General features: G+C 40.9%; 1 protein-coding gene across 1 annotated transcript; it reads right to left on the bottom strand.

The window, feature by feature from the left end:
* Positions 1-2,605: 2,605 nt before the first annotated feature.
* Positions 2,606-23,076, bottom strand: map3k3 (mitogen-activated protein kinase kinase kinase 3). Its single transcript, XM_033645150.2, has 17 exons — positions 22,937-23,076; positions 16,194-16,262; positions 15,542-15,663; positions 13,956-13,996; positions 13,428-13,527; positions 12,933-13,046; positions 12,049-12,169; positions 11,136-11,269; positions 10,769-10,842; positions 10,526-10,593; positions 9,957-10,052; positions 9,661-9,822; positions 8,863-9,011; positions 7,209-7,340; positions 5,458-5,587; positions 5,125-5,302; positions 2,606-3,363 (listed from the first exon to the last, which is right to left on the bottom strand). Exons 2-17 carry the CDS (start codon positions 16,195-16,197, stop codon positions 3,135-3,137), a joined length of 1,854 nt encoding a protein of 617 aa, XP_033501041.2. The 5' UTR covers positions 16,198-16,262; positions 22,937-23,076; the 3' UTR covers positions 2,606-3,134.
* Positions 23,077-24,291: the final 1,215 nt, after the last annotated feature.

The following is a 24,291-nucleotide window of genomic DNA, read 5'->3' on the forward strand; positions in this document are numbered from 1 at the left end:
TGCACTGCAAGTCCTGTCATGATACATAATCATACATTTACATATATAGATCTCTAAACAACTAGCTTGTATTCATTTGCTTACCACAGGGTTCTTTATCTCGCTGTCTTTTAAACAAAATATTATTTTCAACATATTTTAGCTGCCTTTAGCCTGTAGCAGCCCCTTAGAACGTTCTCATGTTAGCCTTCAGGCAACGTCAAGCCCTTTGCCCAGAAAGTCATTCAATACTGGACGCGTCTGAACCCTGGGATAAACAAAGTCGTCATCTGGGTTGAACAGCGAACTCTGAAATCCAGCACTGGCTCTGATCCTGCTCGTCTTTGGCTCATGCACACCCTTTAATTACATTTCACTAACAACTGAGCTCACACAAAAAATACTCCCAGCAGTTAAAGGTTTCATTCATGAAACCTCACTGATGCGTCAAAGCAGAATGAGCAAATGATACAAAGTTTCCATAACCTGCCAGGTAACACTGTCATCTAAATGTATAGCTACGAATGTGTGGAAAGGTTTCTTTTTTTGAGCTGGAACAAGAACCAGGCAGCCAGAGTTCGTTTTCCACCCATTTTTCATTTATAAACCCCAATTCTGTAATGTCTGCAAAACCAGCTGCTTTCAATGATTTACTTTTAATGACACAAAGTCCTGAAAGTATCATTAGATTTGACACAGTCTAGATATAAAAAATATATTTATACATATATATTTGCTTATAAAAATCTAATTGGGATGGACATGGGGATATAAATAAAAATGAAAAAAAATTTTCACATTTGAAGATAAAAAAAATCAAATTTGGTAAAGAGAACAAAAACTCCACAACATTCATGTGACATAAAAGTGCATCTGATTTCAAATTGATCCGTAAGCTAAGGCTTCTCAGTCAGGGATGTTTGGGCCAGACACACATCAACAGTTAGGCAAAGGAAATCACTTCCAAATTAAGGCCTTTAGTTTGTATTTTCCAAACCATAAAAAGCACCATCTGCTTTACTTTCACATATAACTCATACCAAGTCTGTAACATAATATTTCATCTGCCCCTTTTTGGCACTTGGTCAGCAATAAACATGAGATACTGAAGAGCCACAATAAGAGGATGGCGGGTAGAGGGATAAGTCACACTGAGGTGAAAGGTAGTACAAGACAGAGGACTCATTTTAAAGAGAAAAATCTTAAAAGGAAAACTCCACTTGTCATCCTCATGCTTTATGTGAGTGTATTATTTGATAAACTGTATTAAAATGCACTGATTCTTGTAATTTAGGCTAGAATTTTGAATGTAGGCAGCCCAAGACTCAACTGGTTAGTTTTACAGGTAGAAGAACGGAAACAGTGAAGCAAGAGAAAATAAAGAGCCTTTGACTTAAATCAGGTGTTGTAGCTGCAAAGCCTCAGTTTGTGCCTCTCATGTTACAATTACTTTTAAGCCACAGAGCTAAGCATTTGTTTTTCTGAAAAATAAATCTTAAACCACTGCGCTGGTCTTCTGACCATCTGGACGAAGAAAAAAAAAATCCCATTTGCTGCACTATGAACCAAAAAAATAAAATAAAGATTTTGTAGTAAGTTTGTCAATTTATGTCTGTATTTTCTATCCCAGTAGCTGGACAAGATATGTCCTTGCCATTTTTGTACAACCAAGAAAAACAGTACAGCAAAGATGCTAGCTGGTAATGACGTTGTGAACCATATATATATATATTTTTTAAAAAGTCATCAGTTATATTTGTGTGTAATTGCAAATTTAAAAGAGTTAAAAATCTTTTTGCTGTGCAGTAGACTGAATAGTTTTACATCCAAATGCACAGCAGTAAGTGTTGTTAAACACAAATCAAAGATCACCAGGTAATTATTTACACGGAAACAGATGCTTCTCACTGTGACTTGAATGTAACAGAAACACATAACAGACATAAAGGTCCACCGAAGGTACTATCAGTGGAGAAACATATGTATTTAGCTCTTATTATAAAAGATATACTATGCAGGATTTTCTTTAAAAACAATATATGAACTCATACAGAAGTAATTCCCCTCAATCATCACTTACGACTCACTTTCAGTGCAGTGCTGTATTTTTCTGCAGAGACTCTGGTCCTCTGCCTGTATTTTTCTATTTTCTTCTTGTTTTCTATGCTCATGATATTTATGGCCATGTATCCCCAAAGCGCTCAGGTGAGATCAGGGTTTTATGAAAAGGTAGCGCCTGGGTGCCAGACAGTAAGCAGCAGGCATCCAAGAGACACAGCACCCAAATACGCAAATACAGTGAGGCAGAACGCCAAACAAGTGAATCTGGGGTTGGCTTTTACTTTCGCTTGTGCAGGCGAAATGGTAACAGACAATCCTGCATAGTGTACCTTTAATTTCTACCTGCAAGATTACTAGACCATGGTAAAATATGTAGGGCTCGAACCAAAAAATACCTTGGTGTGTTTAACATTAATTACTGCTCTACTAAACTCCAGTGTAGCTACTCTACACGTCTCCATGTATCGTTGCTTCATCTATTTCACTCAATCTACACAAACATGCAGTCAGAACTGCAAAGTGCTTCACTAATAGCTTAAGCTGTTTCAACAGAGCTCTAGTTTAAGGGTTTTCTTTTTTAAAACGAGACAGAGATGAAGTGGAAATGAGAGAACAAACCAATTCACACTGTGGTGACCTGTAGCTTTAAAATGGTGCTGAGCTAGATGTTTAAATGTCAAACACTGTGAGGCTTCCTTGGCTTCAGTTTTTCACAACTGCCCAACGTGTGAATGTAAACACAGGAGAGGATATTTTTTGGAGACTGCTTGACTTGAATGATGCTGCCTTTGGAGTGTGTGCGCGTGTTTGTATCTGAGAAAGATCAGCAGCCCACCAGATACTTAATGTTTGGTTTCCCCCTGGTGGTGACTCTTGTAAGAGCATTTACTGGCATTGGTTTTCAAGGCATTGATGACAGTTGTTGTCGGACTGCCTTGTTATTTGGATTTGTGTAAGAAGGGCAGAGGTTCAGTGGGTTAAACACTGACTTCTAGACCAGTTCACCATCTGGATTTCTGCCGTGGATGGCTTTCAGGAAGCTACAGATACTGCTGAGGCTACTCTGTGGTTAAAGTTCAGAAACTAGGCAGGTTTCAGCACAGAATCTGGGAGAAGGGATGTCTGAGCAGCTCCTCAGCACTGGGTCTGTGTTTGGCCTCCACAAAAATGCAGCTTATGAAGTCCTGTGCCTGGTCGGAGGTGTGCGAGGGCAGCCGTGGGTTGGTGGGCTGGGTGGCGATCTTGAATATGGCCGCCATGGCCTCGTATTCAGCCCATGGAGGCTTTTCTGTCAGCATCTCCACCACCGTACAACCAAGGCTCCTGTAAAAGAAATGCAGGATTGTTTCTGCTATAGTTTAACCGCATAACAAACTGAAACAAATACAACAAACTAGCTGCTCAACAGTAAAGCTTTACAGGAATGTTTTGAGTGGAAACTCTCACACTCGCCCCTCCACCTGTTTGGGAGGTATAAGACCTCCTGGGAGCGTTACTCCCCCTCCAGCCTGGGCTGAGAACCTGGAACATACCAACCTCTGTTACAACCTGTCTGACTGGCCTTCAGCCAATCACATCACTCTCCTGCTGGGTCACCACCCAATCACAGATTGCGTAAGGGAATGTAGTCTGCTCTGAGTGTGGGAGTGTGGTAGCAGGCTCCTCGCTTTATTAAAAACTTTCTCATTTGAGAGTACAGAGATTCTGCCACTTAAAGTTTAAGATGCTGGTATTTTCCCTTTTTCACATTCACAAGTCCCACCCAGTCAGCCCCTGGTGACTTAAAACGATCTTGTTGAATAAAGGTTAAGTATTTCTACCCAGTCCCGACATGAACATAACCTTTGTCCCTATTTCAATCTGACTACAGGGATATGCAGGTGTCACTTTCATCAAATTGTTGCTTGAACCTGTAATAAGCAATTGTGTCTGCTTTTGTGTATGTGCATGTTTGTCAGTCACACAAGTTTTACACTTCAGCAGTATAAGCAGCTACATATATTCCCTTAAAGCAAAAAATGCTCAATTGTTTGTGCCAGTGTTGTAGTCCTCAAGACCGGTCTCAAGACCCCTTTCTGAAGGTCACAGTCTCAACTGCATTTTTACTCAGTCTTGTCTCTGTCTCAGTCAAAGAGAACTCTAGACTTTATCTCAACGGCGATCAAGACCACAACTGCAGGGGATATTACTAAATGGCCTGTACAAAAAAAGACAGGAGTGTTAAATAAAGCTCCTTTGTTTGTTTTCTACTTGTTTTGCGCTTGGAAAACAAAGGAAAATTCATCTCTGCAGTGCCTGCCTACAATGTTTTCTTTATGGTACACTTACACATACACATATGTAAACAGTATAGCAACAAAAGAGGTGACAGAGGAGGGATCTCAATATGTTATCTGTTGGGTTTTTATGGAACTGTAGATCTTGGAGATCAATTTGAGGAGTGCCTATGATTTGCATGTTCCACATTTTATTCTAAGTGTGTGCAGTGCGTGACTTGCACTGTTATGGTCTTGTCTCGGTCTTGATACACTTGAGTCTTGGTCATGGCTTAGACTTGGTTTAGATGGTCTTGACTACAACACTGGTTTGTGCCACTAGATTATCAGAGTAGTTACCGTGCTTCTAGATCCCATTAACAACCAAGAGTTTAAGTCTAAAAGACTCAATTAAAATTCTCTTTTGTATTTACAGTATCTACCATTACTTAGTGTCCTTGTTCATTTATTATGCGTTCATTCATTATCTGTGACCACTTATCCTATTCAGGGTCGCCTTTCCTCATGGATTCATTTGTAAAATGTGCTTCTATTGGAAGGCATGTACTCTTCCAATCACCAAAACTGCATGTCAATGTACTAATACACTATTGTGATAGCAGCATCTTGTTACCAAATAACCTCTAAGTTTGATTTAAAAAAAAAAGGCAAAGACATGGAAATCTACACTGTGTATTTGTAAATCAGTTCATGTTGAATTGAAGTTTTGGATGAACTTCTCGGCTAATATTAATTTAGCTCAACAATGACCTCTGTCCCTAAAAACACTTGCTATGATCAAACTTTAATCTGTATCTCCTGGTCTTACCAGACATCAGCCTTCCTGCCATAGCCCTCTCCACTGATCACCTCCGGGCTCATCCAGTAGGGGGTGCCGGTCACAGAGCGGATGCCAGCGCCAGACATGCAGATGGTCTGCAGCCTCTTGCTGGCACCAAAATCTCCAAGCTTCACGTTGCCCGCTGAATCCCGCAGGATGTTGGCACCTGAGTTGACATGGAACATGTAAATATTAACTCTTACTCGACCCTTTTCACATGCTGTGAAACACAAACATCTTTATATTAAAACACTGTCTAAACATTTATCTAGTGTCTAAACAGTGTGATATAGTCGAGCTGCTGCGGTTTATCAGGACTACCTTTGATGTCCCGGTGTACGATCATGTTGCTGTGCAGGTAGGACATGCCCTCCAGGATCTGCCTTGTGTACTTTCGGGTCACGTTTTCTGTCAGTGCCCCATAGGCCTTCAGCTGGTCTTTGACTGAACCCTGATAGGAAGAAAGCATGTGCTTTACACAACAGCACACGGCCTGTGAACACATCCAGGGTTTAAGACCACCAATGACTCCCATCATTCAAGGTCCGAACCAGGAACACAGATAGTAAAGGAGCCAAGATAAAACCTGGCCCATGAAACACATATTTGATGTGTTCAAAGTATGGGCAATGTGATGGCCCTTTTTGACCCAATAGTACCAGAAATTATGGCCCTGTTTACACATGGTATAAACGTGCGTCGGGGGTGAAAAGATCACAAGTGAACAGATCTAAGCAGAGGTGAGAATGCACCAAACGCGCCCTCAATGCATCTTATGATCCAATCTCTCAGACCACATTTGAAGTTGATCTGGGCCTTGTATGGCACATTCTTTCAGCAGTGTGTATACTAATGTGTCCTGGGTCAAACTGAAGGACTGCCTACTCAGCTGGCATCCTTACTTATTGACTCTGCGCCAGGAGGACTGTCCACAGAGCCGCTCATCTCCTGGCGAACAGTTAGTTCAACATCTGCCTGGTGAGCACAATCTAAACACAGCAGCAGCTGTAAAACAATCCTGAAAATCTCAAACCGACACCAGAATCACACCACTCTGTCACTGAACCCATTAAAACCGTTAGGTGACAGCCATTTAATGCTAACAGCTAGCCCTGTCACTGTGTGTGCGGGCAGACTCAGTTAAAAACAACACATGGTCACTCAAGATGCATGTGGAGATGCATTCTAATGCCAGGTGTGAACAGACAGACTTAGAGCTGTCCACTTGTGAATGGATCACCCATAACGCATGAAAATACCAGTATAAATACCAATATAAACAGGCTCTTTAAGTCCCAGGAACGAACCTCATAAACTAAATCAGGGAGTAAATTTTCCTTTATCACATTTGTGTTTGTGATTTCACCACACCCGTAGAACAGCAGTGATTAAACAAACAAGAAGACTGATAAAAGATTAAAAACATTTGTTTCCAATGTAGTATAGCATATTTGTGTCATGCCTGAACTGACATGCAGATGGGAGATAAAAATTCCAGAAATGCAGACACGAGGTAGAGTTGATCTGCTTTACCATCAATTATTTGTAGACCTCAAACTTCAGAAAATCTGATCTGACTCCAAGCTGACTGCTTCAGAACATAACTTCATCTCCCACTGTCTCTTTATCTCACTATTTCTTTTAGTCTTGTCAAGATGTTGGCTATAAAACTAAAGCCCAGGCTCCAAAACTGAAACAAGGTTACTGAGGTCAAAGCTGAGTTCCTAAAAAGGTTCCTGGAAAAGTGTCTGCGGTTGCAAGGAAAAAGTTTTCATTTTATAAACCTTGGGCATAATGTCAGTTGGGAGGAATAGATAAAGCATGTCCAACCACTTTTTGAATGCTTAAATTGCCAACTTAATATCAGTACAAAATGTTACAGTCATGGGAAGTCAGTCTTGCTTTCCTCTTGTCTTTATTTCATGCTCATATGCCTGGCTTAGTTACATCATAACATTAGACTGGACACAAAGACTGAGGTTACTGAACTGATTTCAAGGTTCCAACTTGTGAAAACAATAATTTCACTGAACCCTGATTGAAGCCATGATATTAAAATTGCTGGGACTCACCCCCGGCATGTACTCCATGAAAATAGTGAGGGTCTTCTCATTGTGGTCCCTCAAACAGCCGTAGTACTGAACAATGCGCTCGTGATGCAAATTTTTCAGCAACTGGATTTCACACTCTAAAGCACTGACCTCCTGCACAGAAACAATGAGAGGCAGGGAAATGACAGTTAAGATTTAGACATTAAACATAAAAGCTGTCATGTCTGAACAATGCATCTTTGCTGATTTAATGTTTTCATTTGTACACAAAATGCATTTTCTGGACACAGTGGAGCCCCACAGGCTCCGTCATATCTGTAACCACTGATGACAAACAAATGTAACCATAAACAGAGGGATGCAACACAGTGATTTATGGCTGCGTGTGGAGTCTGCCAAAAGTGAAACTTAAAGCAGAGAGTAAATGAAAGCCAACAGCGCAGTTCCCCAAAAGAAGTTCCTGTGTTTACATCAGAGAATGAGGCCACAACAGAGAGAGACAGAGAGGGGGAAGTCAAAGTAATCCCCAAGTCCCAACACAGAAGCCGGCTTAATAGAAGCAACTGATTCACATCTGCTGCAAGCTGAGGATGGGCGTGTGAGGGGGTGACGGGAGGCCAAGGCAACGCTGACCCGCCACCCCTCACCGCCACCGCTCCCCCAACAACTCTCGCCTCCATTCAGATACAGGAAGTGACAGTGCATGTTTTCTCTGTGGACGACAGGAAAACACATTAAAATGGGGAAGAGGGGGGTGGAGGGAGGAAAGAAAACCTCTTCAATACATTCCACTTCTTGAGTTATTCAATTTCTTTCCTGCAGACTGATTATTTTATTTCTGTGTCAGGGGATAAAATAAAAATTTTGTGGCTCAACACCTGACCTGAGAAACTAACTTATATTTCTAAGATAGTTGATTTATAAATGAAATGCTCAGTCAGTTGTGGTAACTACCTGCATTCCAGCTAAATGGCAGAAAAAAGTTAACATGCACAACATATGAGGTCATTTTTGTGCTTTTACAGTCACAGCGCTGTCATGCTTTGTTGTTAATCAACAAATTGTGGTTTGGTATTTTACAAAAGACTCTAATGTCATCATCCGTGAGTTAAATTGTAAAAGTATTGAGGAAAAGACACCATTTCCTGACCAAAACAGCTTTTTAATGTGCAACCAGAAGTAGCGGGACTTGTTTTCATTATTGCATGCGATGTCAGCAATGAAAACATTTTTTTATGGCTGAAGAAGTAACAAGTGGCATGTCACAAGAAATAATGGAAATGTTCTCAATAGCACCGGAAAGAGAAAAGAGCATAATGCATTTGTGAAAACATGAGAACCACAATGATATACTATGCTGTATTTTTCAAAACACAATGTCTAGACTCATACACAAGTAATTCCTCTCAACCGTCACTTATGACCCACTAGAAGTGTGTGACGGTGTATTTTTCTTCTCAGACTCTGCCCTCTGCCTGTATTTTCTTCTTGTTACTGTGTTTGAGACGCTCAGGTGAGTTTGCGACTTTATGAAAAGGTAGCAACCAGGTGCCAGACCATAAGCTGTGGACATCAAAGAGACACAACAGAGAAAAATACACACATAGCGGGGTGAACAAACAGTAACCGATGATCCTGCTTAGTATACCTTTAAGTATCTTTGTTAGTTTCTCACCTTGCTGGTTTCAGGACTGTCAGGGTCAAACTGGACCTGCTTGGCAGCCAGCTCCCTCCCAGTATCCACATCGTAACACAGGTAAACTCGTCCAAACGCTCCCTGGCCCAGAAGCTTCCCCCGCCGCCACGTCATCGGAGCACTGGGTGCTGAAGAAACACACACACAAACTCAGCTGCTCATTTATGTTTTTACATGAAATAAACAACATGTCCTGCACATCACAAAGAACAATATTTTAACTTTTTCCTCACAAGCAGACAGTTTCCTTCAGCTTCCAGGCTTTGTGGTAAGCTACTACTACAAACCTATCTCTGTACTGAATGCACAAGGTTGAAACTGATATCTGTGTTCTAGAGCTGCAACAATTAGTCAATTAATTGATTAGTCAATTGAAAGAAAATTAATTGCAAACTATTTTTGACATTGATTTATCATTTTAGTCATAAACATGTCGGTTTGACAAAAGAAGCTATTTGAAGAAACTGCTTATCTGTGAAATTGCAATAAGAATTTTTAAAATACTATGAAGTCAATTAATAATCAATTAATCATGAAAATAATGTGCAGATATAATCAACAGTTGCAGCATTACAATCTTCTTATCTGACTCTGAATTGTTGCGCATTTTTAATGAGGCATATGGTACAGTTTACAAAGGAATCATTGGTATTTGCCCTTAAACAGTGCAATGTCATCATCATCTATTTATCTCATCAGAATTTATATCATCCTAAAAAGAGGAAGTGTATATTCCGAGGGACAATTTGTAAAGGGTTTATCTAGATCACCACTCACACTTATGTGGAACAGAACGATCTTGGGGACGGAGCCTGCCCTGAGCATCGACCAGCTGCCAGCTGCCCAAACTCTCCTCGCTGCCGTTGAGCGACCGGCGCGAGGGCACCAGAGTGAACAGGTTGCCCTGGGGGCGACGGATCCGCGGAAACGTCCGTCGGCCTGAAGAAGAGTGAGAAAGATGCTGGCTGAAGTCAAATATCACATGACGATCAAGAGAGATTAAGGGAGAAAACAGTGCAAAGAGAGAGTGTTAGGAATAAGTCACACAATTGATACAACGCTAATTGTCTTACCTTCACTGTGGTCCTTGTGATGCAGGGAGACGTGGTACCTACGAGGGTAGGTGCCTCCTTTCCCTGCTACCCTGTCATACACATGATTCTCCCTGTCTGAAAGCAAATATCCAAAGGTCACATGTCAGCAGGATTATGCTGTAGTAAAACCAGTTTAGCTCAGTTGCACAGAGTCACACAACATTCACGTGAGCCACTTAATTATTCTCCTTTGTATCTTACACTTATGAAAAACAAGACAGATCTGGACTTGAAATCACTGTTTGCATAAATTTCTTTATCAAATCAGTGATGTTGTACCCTTAGCTTTTATATAAGGCCTCGGCAGACAAGTAATTATGTTCATAGTTTGCTATAAACACAAACTTTAATGTATCTCTCACAACTTGCAACCTATAGACAATTGAAATCTTCCACCATGGTGTCCTGAAGGTTTAAAAGAAGTTTGAAAGTGGCTGTCACAATGCTTTATCCCCTAAGATGTGAGTGCACTGCTTTAACACAGCATTTCCGTGTGGTTACTGGGAAAATTAAATGTTGGAAGAAGCTTTTCTTTTAGCTGCTCTCACCTGAGCACTCCTGACGATTATCAGGGTAACTCTTGGCTCTGTGCATGCGAGACTTCCTCAGTGAGGGGCTGTGAGAGAGGAGAAGAAAGGAAGAAGAGCAAGAAATGTTAAGAGACCGTATTTAGGTTTTTATACGGAGCAGGTTGCAGTAATTTCAATTTTGCAAACACCAATTATAGGAATGCAACAGAAAGACAATAAAAGATGTAATGAGTAGTGACTTCCTGGCAGTTTGTTTCTCACCTGTCTGAGTTGCTGTCCAGAGACTGACAGCTTCCAGAGACAGAGTTTTCTGCACTGCTCCAGGGATCCAACACCTGCACAGGGCACAATGAAAAATGAAGGGTGTGTATGCACATGTGCTGTGTACACACGTCTCAGTGAGAAAAATCCATCCTAAAATGGAATTTATATTTATTTATATATTTCATTTTTTCCAGAAAGGCTATCACAATGTCAATAAAACTTCAGAAAACGGGAAAAGGCTTCCAGCTTTGAGGACGAGTTGTTTATATGATCAAATCTCAACAGTCTCTCAGGTCATAAACACACCACATGATTCCCACTTTAAGGTGGCTTTCTCCCCATTAATAGTGAAGCTATGACTCACACACTGATCACTGGTCTCAGGGATGAACTCCCCTTCACTGTTTATGCTGGTGTATGAACCTTGGCGGGCGATCCTCTGCTGACGTTCAGGTACGTAGCCAGGAGGCGGTGAGCTACGCCCCGTGTTCTGAGAACCTGTAATGAGACATCAGTTACGAGAATAAAGGAAAATAGTATGTAAAACAATATCTGGACTTTGCCTGAGGCCTGAAATGTGCATGAAAATGTCAGCAGCAATGTGCTTTGAGGGGCATCAGTTGGAAAAACTGCTTTGCAGAACATCTGAAACAAACATTTAATTTTTTCCCATGTAAAGACAGCGCAAGAGCAAACATGCAGTAGCTGAGACTCACACACCTTACATCGATGCGAACCTTCTGTTACAATGCTGTCATGACTGTCAAAAAACCCCTGAATATTCAGTAAGGCCCTCTCTCCAAATAAAAGTGTTGATTTCTTCCAGTCTGACCTAAAGGAGCTGACTTTAATATTTATGGCCTGGTGCTGTCAAAGTCCAGCTCTCAAGCCCTCCTGCAGCTACTTCATCCTAAACCAGGCCACTGGTCCACCACCAGCATTCTGTAATTTGACTGGCTGCCATCCAGCAGGCATCATCTAGTGATAGTGAACAGGAAAAGGAAGTGGACCCATTGCTAAAAGGGGAAGCCAAAGAAAGAACAGCCAGAGAGAGAGCGAGAGAGAAGGCGACAGACAGGGAAATCGAGGTCATGAAAAAGAAGTTGTTCGACAGTTCGACAACACGACAGCTGAACTACCAGCAACTGAATATTAACAAAATGTTGAGGCTTCTGAGAAAAACAAAGCGTCTGTGTATCCATCTGTGAATAAGTGTGTGAATCATGTTGCTGCAGAGAGATCAGAGAGGAGTCTGAATGACAGGTGAAGACATGTACCAGTTGATAGGTGGTGCCCCCTGGGCTCGGAGGACTGATACACCGTGCTGACGTCTCCAGTGGACTGGGAGGACTTGATCCTCACCTGCTTGCATGGCACATGGTGGGAGGGGGAGGAGGCCTGCAGTTGAAACGAAAAAGGGAGAACAAGGGGTTTAAAAAGACCTCAACATATGATTAAAGTCCTGTTGTCATACAGTGCACTTGTTTACCAATATATGTTAAAAAAAAAAGAAATAAAAAATACAAAAAAAATATTCTTATGTTCTTGTATCAAATCCCAATCATGTTTTCTTTCTGTAAAGCAAAATGAGACGCTTATGTGAGCTAGTACCAACAAATTTCAACTCATAATACCATAACATCTCCCCATCAATCAATCTGCAACTTTATAGATTAAGTTAGCTAGCTAGCAACAGCACAGTACCTGGGTTTGTTTTCCAGCTACAATTTACTCACATGACAATTATAATTTTTTTCTTTCAACATTGGGTTGTGTTGTTGACGTGCTAACTGGCTAAATAAAGTCTTGAATCTATCCTGTCGATTTTCCAGTTTCCTTTTTTTAATGACGAATACAGACCACCTCCACTTACTGGTATAGAGAGTTTTCCCTCTCACATAACCGCAAAACATACGTGCTAATGGGCCATTGGCCGTAGTCTTTGTAGGTACAATACTGAAGCTAGATACTCTCGAAATGTAGTTCCATCTGGACTTCACATAACCTCTTTGTGTCACCTGGCCAGCTCGTGTAATGTAAATATAATGAGGAACTCTGATTTTACACAACATGGCTCTGTGGTGAAGAAATATCAGTGGTGCAATGGTCCGCTGTAATTATGCACCAAGTGTGTGTGCTTTTGTGTGTGTGTGTGTCTCACATTGCTGTGCTCCTGAGTGAGCAGCAGGATCCTGATGCTCTTCATGTTGGAGCTTCTGTCCAGCAGGTCGATTGCCTTGTCTAGGTCATCCTGATCTCGCAGAGGGATGGACAACTGCGAGGATAAAGGAAAAACATTGAAACATACAATCAATAACATATATGCACAGTCACATATCAAGATTCACAAGCATACAAAGGCTTTTGGAAGCATTTTCAAATATACAAATATTTAATCAATACATGACATACATAGACGCACATATACATGCAGATATGTGCAACAATTAGGACCAAAATGAAAATTCCCTTTCAATTCAACTATGGAAACACACACGTTCATATTTAGACATTTTTGTGAAACAATTCGATTGAAAGTCCATTAATGCTAAATAAAACAGCAACTATTTCCATGATTGATTTACCGGTTAGTTCATTTTTCAAGCAAAAATACCAAAGATTCAAAGAAGCAAAGGTTCCAGCGTCTCCCTTTTACCTCATTGTTCATATAATGCAGGTCTAGCTGCTGGCCAAAGACAGCCTTGACTTTCTGCTGGATTTCATCGAACTGCACGGGCCTCCCAAACATCAGGATCCTACAGAGAAATCACACAGACAGACAGATTATGAAGAGATTTGTACCGGCTGTGAAGGAAACTCCTCTTGACTTACATGCACATGTGCAGGCAAAATACACACAAGCTGCTTTTTTTAGTGCGTGCAGATTCCTCTAAGTACACCTTGCATATTTGTGGTTTGCGCTGGCAGCCACAAGCTAACCACAGTCCTTTCCCCTTTATTCTCCAGCTCACATACCAGTCTGAATTAAGTGCTGGAGTGGAGTCTGAGATGTACTCTTTCTCATGAACTGGAACATGTGACAAGAGCAGCATGCCTGGGTGAGTGTGTTTATGTCTCTGGTGTGCGTTTATGCTCTCTCTGACTTGCGTGTAGATATATTTGTGAATGTTTGTGAAATACCAACACATACCACACAACATGCATGTAAAAAAACCAAGCTCACCTCCGCTCGCCTGAGAATTCAAACTTTATCCTCACATCGTCCTGAGAGAAAACAGAAACAGGAAGGTCAACGTTAACACTAAAAAAATAAGTAAAATGACGATCATAACTGTCAAAGATGTGATTTTCCCACAAGGAAAGAGTTAAATACTGATTTGCACATGCACTGGCTTCACATGTTGGCCTCACACATTTGCTGGTAAGACATTTCACTCTGCACCTCCTCTGTTGCTACTTAATTTGTAAAAACCCATTTCCACTTATAACAAGTCCAAACCTAAGTTATTGAGGTGGGAAAATGGTGGAGACTGTCTCTCCCAGGGGGACAATCTTTGGTTTTAAGAAAACACTGGATTGCTGGAGTTGTCTGCTTTGGCTATTCTCTGAGGCTGCAGCTGCGGTAGAAAGCGAGGGTGGATGGGCTACTGGCCACTTTTCCACACGGGCGGAATATATTTTTAGAGAAGAAGCTGAAAATAACTGGATTTAATGAATTTGTAGGTGGCTATCTTGGGAATCTGTCTGTCATTACGCTAAATTAGCTAACTGTGTGGGCTAGAAGAAATACGGGAAGAAACAAGAACACACTTGAATGGGTGATACTGAATTATATGGTTCTTTATTATAGCAGTGGTCCGAAATCTAAACTCTAGAGTCGACAAACCTCTAGTCATGAAGAAAAACATTATTTTGTCAGTATTTAAGGCCCCCCCTGACTGAATTTAGCGTCACTCCTACTACAAATGAAAGACAAATCTCTCCCAATGTGTTTAATTTTCTCCACAGCTATGCAACTGTGTGCAAATGGAGGGTTTAAGATTTATGCTGTGGACAGAAGACCATCCACTGCCTGCTAGGTTTACCACGCATCAACCTCACCTCAAATAAGTATTTCACTGCCGGAAAGAGGGTCTTTTCATAAATATGGGCTGTCCATGCAATAGAGAAATATTGGATACTTATTAAACTGGTGCTACATGACCAGAGAAAACTGAGAAAAAAGGCTGTGACAGCACTGAACCAACAAACACTGCAGGTGCTGCAGTAGCTTCGAGCTATAGCCCTAGAGCCAGCGAAAGAGATGAGCAGGGAAATGTGGGTGCTGGTAAGATGGAAAGAAGTTTACCACAGTTCATTTATACATTTTATACGTTTTATTTAGATTTTTTCTACTTTGAGAATTCAGCTGAACCTCTTTTATTGCTGAGGGGCACCATAACAAAATGCATGGGTGTTTTGTGGGGTTAAACCTGAGAGCTTTGGGTTTCAGGGTCTCCCTAAACACCTTGTTACATTGCTTCTTTAGAACAACACTACTAAAACCACTTCAGATTCACTTAATCTTAGGAAAACTTTCATAACATGGGTGCCTTCTCATGGGACCAAGATGTTCGAGCTTCAACTTAAATAACTGAGTATTCTGACTTATGTGAAGCCTGGATAATAACAAAAGCATTACCCTGTCAGTCAGCACCATTTCTATTGTTCCTGAGTTTAAATCCTGGTTCATGAGGAAAACTCTACACAAGCTTGAGCTTCCAAACCATCTTAAGTCTTCTTCTGAAATGTTTTGCAGCTTTAACGCACCTGTCTGTTGGCTTGGGCCGGTGCCTTGGGTTTGCCGCTGTCATACGACAGCACAGGCTGGCGCCGTGTCATCTGGAGGGCAACCAGGTCCTTCATTATAGAGTGGAGAGCCTGCCTCTCATCTGAAGAGGATAATGGGTTGGGAAAAATACACAATTAGAGTGTGGATTAGATAATGGATGGCCTCTGTATGTCCGTATGTCAGAAAGAGAGAGATATGAGCCCCTTGCACTTAGTCCTGCGCTAAAAGGTGTGTGCAAACAATTAGTCAGTCATCTTTGACTACAGCTGTATTGAGACTATCTCGTGACAGGGTATTAGAGGCAGGGAAGGACTGCAGTGTTTTTGATATGCCTATTCCCATGTTTGATCTCAGGGCAAGCTCTGCCTCTGCTGGACTAACTCATGAAGACAAAATATTCTCCTTGTGTAGCTTGGACAGACATCATACAGCCCCGGGGCAGTGGAGAGAACCAGAGCCCTATCTCCATAACGCCGAAAACCAATCCTTCACCCGACAGTGTCTGGAGCAGCAGCTCGCACAGGCTTTGGCCTCAGGGATAGTGTTTGGTCTGAGTGTCTGTTTTTATCTCATGCTGTGTGGAAACCATGCTCTAAATGTCTGTCTAGGATCAGAATGTAGGAGACTTACTCATTGTGGCGATATTTGCATATGTGGTCAACAAACAAGTCTTCAGAAACTTGCCAACCCGCCCACAGCCTGCAGTGATAAAAACAGAAATCAATTAGGCATAAGAGAAACTGTGTAATAACTGGTGCTGGCACTATTCTTGTTCATAGTTCTTTTGCTTGGAGACAGAGCAGAAGGATGTGAGTCATCGAGTTGGACAGGAGATGACATATGACAAAGGTTATCAGCCAGTCTCACAAAACTTGTCAGTATGCAAGTACCTCAGTCCATAAAAAATCACAGTGGTGGTAAACATTACAAAGATAGAGAGGTCATAAGAAAAAGGGAATTACCTGAAGGCTTGCATGACAAAGAGGCTGCACTGCACCCCTGTTATATGGTATCTAGGCAATTAAATCACATGATAGAGTGTTTTAATCTGACGCTAAACAGAGAACCTAATTTTCATTTACAGCACAGACCGTTTTTTCCATGCATAATTCCTTGCAGACATGTAAAAAAAAAAGTAGCCTAAGTCTGCAGAACACATACCTAAAGATTTCTCTGACTGAGTGAATGAGAAAGTGTGCAGTGCATGTGTGAATGTGTGTTGTGTGTTTTGCCCATGAGAAAGAATGACAATTGGAAACGGCTGAAATTCAAGCTGCACTGGCAGCGATCAGTCTGGCATGCTTCATATGGGAAGAATGTTTTTTACTGGGAGTTTTTGGCCATTTTAAATATCTACCAGCTTTAAACTTCTCTGATTGCACGAGCTGCAGAAACCCCCCAACTCAGCTGCGTTATAGCTCCATTGTTGAATGTTAACAGGGCAATATTATCCAGTTCAAGGCGTCAACAGGATTATAAACTGAGGCATTTCCTTCAATGGAGAGGGTTTCCCCCAAATTTGTACCAATAAACCATTGAATTTAAATTAATTCAACAAAGGAGAACACAAAAGGACTCTTGTGTTCTTGAGACTCTGAGGTCTTTAAAGAACAAACTTAGGTTTAGTTTACAGTTACAGTAGAAGATGGACAAAAATTGGCTGGTGAAGCAGATATGGCTGACTCACCACTTTAAACAAAAACAAAAGACAATCACTCACCCATCAAATCAGAGACTTAACTAAAATAAACTATCTCTTCCAGAGATGAACAAACTTTTTTTCTCTCTTTATTCCAGCACATCAACTCAGGTATCTGAGCTCTCTTACAAACTTTCAAAATCTTTATATCTCTCACTGCATGAAACTGTCACGTCTGGCCAACACTTAGTTTGCTTAATAGGATCAGAATCAGCACAGATAGCATTCCAGTGAGCAGTTCATCCCTAATCTTTACCATAACATTATTGTTAGGTTACAGCATATGTTGTAAGTGTGCCTGGATGATAACTCCATGTTTGGCCTGACTATGAGCCAAGTTACATATACATATGGCCATATTGTGTCACTACAAATAAGATTAGCCTCTCAGTAATGTCCATGACTGGCTTTAAGTTGTGGAAAAGAAAGAGATATAAACCAGAGTCTTCTGTAAACACAGCAGGTGCTTCGATTCAACATGTGCTTCACCTTGCCAACCTTAGTTACGAGGATGAAAAAATAGATTTTTAGTTGCATTGCAATTCTTTTTTGACAGATTATGTCTTGATGCAGAAAAGACAATAATCAGAAAGTAATATCCCAATTCTCGACATTATGATTGCCCCTAACAGTTTTGTACGAACAGGCTGTGCATTGGTGAAACGTAATGAACGTTAACATTTGGGTCTTCATGTGTTACTACTATTGTATTAATAAAAGATAATGGAAGTAAATTCATCTGATTATTTTAACTGTGGATCATTACAAATAAGCTATTTTTTAAAAGTAGCAAGTAGGGCTGCAAAATTAATTGAAACTTATTAAAATAGCAATATGGCCAAGTGCAATATCCAAATTGCAGAGGCTGCATTTTTTTGATTAAGGTAAAATGTCTCAAAACATATCATTATGTGTCTCTATATTGAGGGGTTTTTTTTTGGAGGGAATGGGTTGTGATGTTCATGCTACATTGAAAAACTTAAAATGAAATATTTAAAAAAAACCAAAACAAAACAAAAAAAACATTAGTAAACGATTATGAGTGAAGCATTGTGGTGCTACGGAGATGCTCCGGCCAACAAATCATATTCAAGATGTAAGGGAACATACTTGTTTGGTACAAACGACCCCAGCAAAAATCACATCGTTACCATTTCTATACTTTGTTCAGTACAAATAAAATGCAAAGATTACTTTTCCCACCGAAATCACAACTCATATCACAACTGCAATATCTGTCAAAATAATCTCAATATGATTTTTTTGCATATCGTGCAGCCCTAGTAGGTAGAAGTCATACAGTGAGAAAAACTAAATCATGTATATAAGAAAAACTAGAACTACCGTCTCATGGTTGTATGTATCCGTGAACCAGTCAAGTTGCAGTAATGGTTTACATCCATGTCTGTAAAAAAACATGAGTGCTTTACACACATCTTCCCCCCTCCCTGGCAACAAAGAAGATCTATACAATCAGCATAGTCTCAAGATGAGTGACATCAATTAAGTATCTGACCAAAAGTCTCCCCTTCTGTTCCAGAGATCTGATGTTGAATAATGGCCAGATAGGTGTTTTTGCAAAACATTATGATGTCACAAGTTGGCCTTTGACCTTTTGCATATAAAATGTCATCACTTCATCAGTATATCCTATTGGACATTTGTTTGAAATTTTGTCTTAATTAGAGTACAAATTAGCGTATCGCAGCCAAAAACACATTTTGTGAGGTCACAGTGACCTTTGACCACCAAATTCTAATCTGTTCATCTCTGAGTCCAAGTGGATGTTTGTGCCAAATTTGAAGCAACTCCCTTAAGGCCTTCTTGAAATACAACGATCACAAGAATGGGATGGACGATGTATTGATGAATGGACATACATACACATGGCTGTACAGTGATACGGACAACCTGAAAACATAATGCCTCTGGCCACGGCTACTGGTGCAGAGGCAAAAGAATTTGATGCATCAGTCATTTTATAACTGCAGCGTAGCCTTCTGATTCAGAATAAGATCAAATCGTGAGATGCCTAGAGATTCCAAACACAAGTAGTTATGTGCCTCCTAAGCCTAGAGAACTAAGGACAATATAACCAACAACAACAACAACAACAAAACAGAACAGGGAAATACCAGAAATCGGGATGAACAGTGTCTGAGGACGGGGCCTACAGAAGGGGTTACAGCTGTCTTTCTGGGGGAAGATTTGCACAGTCAGAAGGCTGTCTGAGAAGTAAAATGAGCAGCATCGGTACCTGAGGCAACTCACTGACTCTGAGGATTTCTGGGTAATAATCACCCACAGGAATGCTGGGCATGTCCGTCTGTGGTCGGCGGAGAGTTGCCACGTTGCTTTCAAGCTTCCGCCGCACTCATGTCCCCCTGCCAACGGACTAGGTGCCAAGTACTTTTGTCCTTCAACCCTTCGAACTTCATGCTTGTGCCATATAATCCCCTACTACTGTGCGCAATAGTTGCATGGATGTACAGTCACTTCAGGACACTCAGAGCCATTATCTCCTCTCGACACACAACATGTTTTGCAAAGAGAACAGTAGATGTGCTGGATCAGGAGAGAAAAGCTCAAATTGTGCATCTCAAGGGGTCCTTGTTGTCAACAACACAACAACAACTAACCTCTCTGTCCATTCCCCCAACTACCCTCTTCTCTCCCCTGCTTTCCTCATTTTAATTACCTCCCAGGCGGAATGTGGGGAATTCAATGCAGAAGGAGGCTGTGCTCTACCAGTTCAGTCAGCTGTGCCCACTTTATTTTCCTTGTATCACATTTCCAGGACTAGCAGGATTTACATGGATTTTCCTCCCCCCTCTCTTCTCTGTCTGCTTTGAGAGGTGTTTAGTCTGAGGCTGTTTTTCCCAGCCACAGTTCTTACTCTGTCTCTGGCCAGTCATGCATCTGGACTCAGCGCTTCATGGCAAAATCCCCAGGCCTGATGTCTCTCCTGTTTCAGGTGCACATGTGTTTTAGGTTCAGGGTAACCCACCACATTTAAATATTGCAATCTCGACAACTTGCTGGTACTTGCCTGGGGTAAAGTTTCAAGTGCCCTTTGTAGTGTTTTAATACATACATGCAGATGCATTCAAATAAAAAAAATCTCAAGGAGTTTTGAAAATGCTATTCTTCGTGTTCAGATAGCAATATGTGAAGGTCAGAGAAAAGTTAATAAAGACAAAAGAGGAGGGCCTTCTGTGGTCTATACCTGCATACGCTTATGTTGACCACAAAACTATCAACAACTATTTTTTGTCATCCAAAGAAATACGTTTATTATAACCCAGGACGACAGTATCACATGCAGTGGCGGTCGGAAGGGGGGGCCATGGCCACCTTAAAAATAACTGGAGGCTGATATTACTGTCTTTAAGAGGCTGTGGTATGCTCATTTTTTAAGCTAGGGAAGGTAGAGGTATCTTGTGAAACGACACAACCTCAGGCATCCATTGGCACCAACCATGTCAGCATAGCTTGTCAGGAAGAGAGCTAAATAAAGCTCTAAATTTTGGCCAGAAATTGGCAAGAATTCTCAAAGGGGTCCCTTGAACTCTCACCTCAAGAGATCTGAATGAAAATGGGTTCGATGGGTACCCATGAGGCTCCCCTAAACTTGAGAAGGCTTGTTCTCTGTAAATGTTTTGTTCCTTCTAATCAAGGTAGACCTTCAAACAAAAGCTATATATTTGTCTTTTTAGGGAAAAGGACCACCAGCCTATTTGAAGAACAATGAATCACCTAACATGTACGGATACATAACACATTAGAACAAGGTTGTTTGAGAACTCAAAACCATTATTGACACCAGTATTAGTCTAAGAACATTAGTACAATCAACTGTGATATGAGAAACCAAAGTATATCAGTATGAAATTCCTTAACTCTCTATACTGACATAGTTTCCAACTAGCCCATATACTTCAAAAGCATAATCAAATTCCTGTATTTCAGTTATGGCTCTTGGTTTTGGGGTGCCAACCCAAGATTTTCAGGGGCCCCATCTGGCCACCCCTATGGAAAATTTCTGGGGGTGCCACTGATCCCATGGAGGACCAATTTGAAATTTGTGTAAATTTTAAAGTAACAATTGCATTTATTTTTGTTCTTTGCTTCATCAGTTAACACAAAAAAATCACATGAGCACATTTAACAGTTCACAATTCAGTGCCACTGTAGGACTTTTTAACTGATTCCCCTTTATTAACTAATCAGGTAACTGGTTTTGTAGTAATTTGCCGGCCTTAGTAAGCTAGTAGCTCCTACTGTACCTCCATGCATACAATGCTACATTGACATAAAATGGGAATAACTTTATCAACTACAGTTTAAAGACTTTAAGCAATGACTTGCTGTATCTACATAATTGTATCTCATTCGGTGCATTGATAAACACTAAACAATGACTAAATCAAAGTTATTAATACTTTCTGATGTTGTTTAAGACTTGTTTACATCCATATTGCTTGTCAACACAGCTGTCAAACTGGCCTGTTCAAGTATATCCAATTACTATCTGTATTGTAGGGGAGACTGGGGGCAATTGTGACATGTTTTTTTTTTTTGATGTCATCACTCAAAAGCCTCTTGACCTATTTGGTTAACCAATTTTGAAGAGTATGAGACATCGGTTTGTTTTTTGGCAGGCAGAGAGGAACCATCACAGATCATGTGCACTGAGTTTCAGGATTCTGACTCATTTCTGATTGGTTGATTAATTCTGATATTGGGATGTTACAATTACATCCGGTTTCCCCTATAATCACATGCATGTTTTCCACACTTAACAAATAAAGGCCTATATTTTGTTAGTATTACATCTGAGTTCATGTATATTAAAGTAAAAGCCATATGCTGTAGACTACAATTAGCTCTTTAGTGATTTTGACTGTAGGTGTTTGTTTATTGTAGGTGTTTGTTTATTGATGTCAGAATGTATCGTGTTAATATTTCCCCTTTGCTGCTCTGAAACTCTCAAATGCCTTATAAGCTGAGTTACTGCACCTCATTTAAATGATGCTTCAGGTACCAGGACTGCTGTTAGTGTACCAGTCTCATTTACCATTCTGCAATTAGTCACTTTAAACCCACACTAGCTTGTGGCTGTTTTAATCAATTACTATTGTATTTAGTTTGTGATTGCTTTGTTAAATCATTCATTTTTCAGTGCAGCGGTAAACAGGGTCATGCAGAAGAGGATGCATGCTCAGCCAACCATTCTCATGTAAATGAAGGTAACTGGTGACATTAAGGGGATTTTAAAGCAGAGTCGGTGCATGGTGGACACTGAGGTCATGCCCTCTGTACTTTTTAGGGAATTTAGAGACTTTAGGAACTACAACTTTTACAATGTATACGCTTTTTTGAAAAGATATTCCAGCATTTTCACTCTCAATGTATTTCTAACCACCTTAGGATCAACAAAGATTAAATTATTGACCTTAATGATGGAAAATTATTCTTTGAATAACAAAAACATGTTGCATACTTTATTTTTAGGTTGTACTCAAGGGATCTCAGGACCCCTACATATCATAAAAACCTGACTACAGTCTTCTTTTCCAGTTGAAAACGTCTTACAACTTTCCAAACAAGACCTGAATGCAGCACAATTCACTCAGCATATACCTGTCATCCCTGTCACGTGCACAACCCTCACCTGTCACCTTGACAACCTTCGTTGGGACAAGACCAGGCTTGTTTTGCGTGCAGCCGACAGTCGGTCACCGGTGTCTCGCGTTAGGGATGACGCAGTAGGTCCGGCCGTTGCTCACGTCCATCGGAGCCCTCAGTCAGACCGACACACCGGGGAGCGTGTGTGAGAGTAGGGGCGCCATGGCGGGGCTGACCCCCCCAGGTAACTCGTCTTCTTCAACGGAAAATTAAAGCGCTCACACACACGGGTAATTTCCAGGTAGTAAAAACAAAAACATCAGACAGCTGGGAGCTTTACAGAGAAAATGTTCCGATGGAAAAAAGCCTACATCGGGCTGCTCCAGCTGTGGCCCAGAGACAAACTTCTGCTCCACTGCAACCTCGGATCTTTGGAAAACTTAAATTTCCAAAACATTGTCACATTTGCCACACACGGTATCTACACTTTCAGGCTCGCAGGCCAGGGAGCTATATCCCATAAAACACGAACATTAAACTACCAAACAAGGTGTAACAATAACCGTGTGGCCTGTATGAAATCCATTTCTGAGTAACAGCTCCGCCAGAGGAAAAGACCGACCGATTTCCGTGATTACAGCCTCTCTTCCTGCTAAGTTTGCAGATTTTCCTTCTCTGTGTTGCCAGGTTGGAGTCCAAAATAATCTAGGCTGCAGATATCTTTACTTTGCATACAACTGCATTGCACTGCAACTTAATTATGGCCATAAACATACACATGTAAGAATACATAAAGGCCTATAAAAACAGTGCAGGGGGATTTGATTCAGTCATGATGGAGTTCAAACTTGTAGCAAAAACTGACTGAAATGACACTAGCAGAAACAAATATACACGTATCGTGTTAATATACATATAAATTCAAATTATTCATATGTCAAAAGAAGCCAAGTATGATAAACTCCATCGGTGTTTGCACTCCGCAGAGCTTCAGCTCTTACATTACGGTTCCTGAAGTACTCATGAAAGCTCCTAACAGATTTTAATATGAAAAAAACGCAGTCTTTACTGAGTCACAGAGATTTCGTGCGGTTTCTGTTGCTTACAGCAATCCACAACGTTCCCCCAAACCAAAACAAAGTAAGAAACAATCTTCAACCGAATACGTCAAACTTCCTGACAGAAAAAAATATCGCCACCGGAACCCGCTTTTAAGCTTCCAACAAGTCGTGAAAACTGTACTCCAAAGTGGGGTCCGTGTTTCCCAAATGCTTCACTCTCCGTCGTCCATACGTGTGTAATAACATGGATTTATTCCCAGGGGGATTTCTGGTTACTAAACTATCTAAATAAGCGCCGTGCAGCTGCGGGAGCGCGCCGTGTCGAAGTCTTTCTTCAGGC

This window comes from Epinephelus lanceolatus, chromosome 18 (assembly GCF_041903045.1).
Source record: "Epinephelus lanceolatus isolate andai-2023 chromosome 18, ASM4190304v1, whole genome shotgun sequence".
Classification (NCBI taxonomy): domain Eukaryota; kingdom Metazoa; phylum Chordata; class Actinopteri; order Perciformes; family Serranidae; genus Epinephelus; species Epinephelus lanceolatus.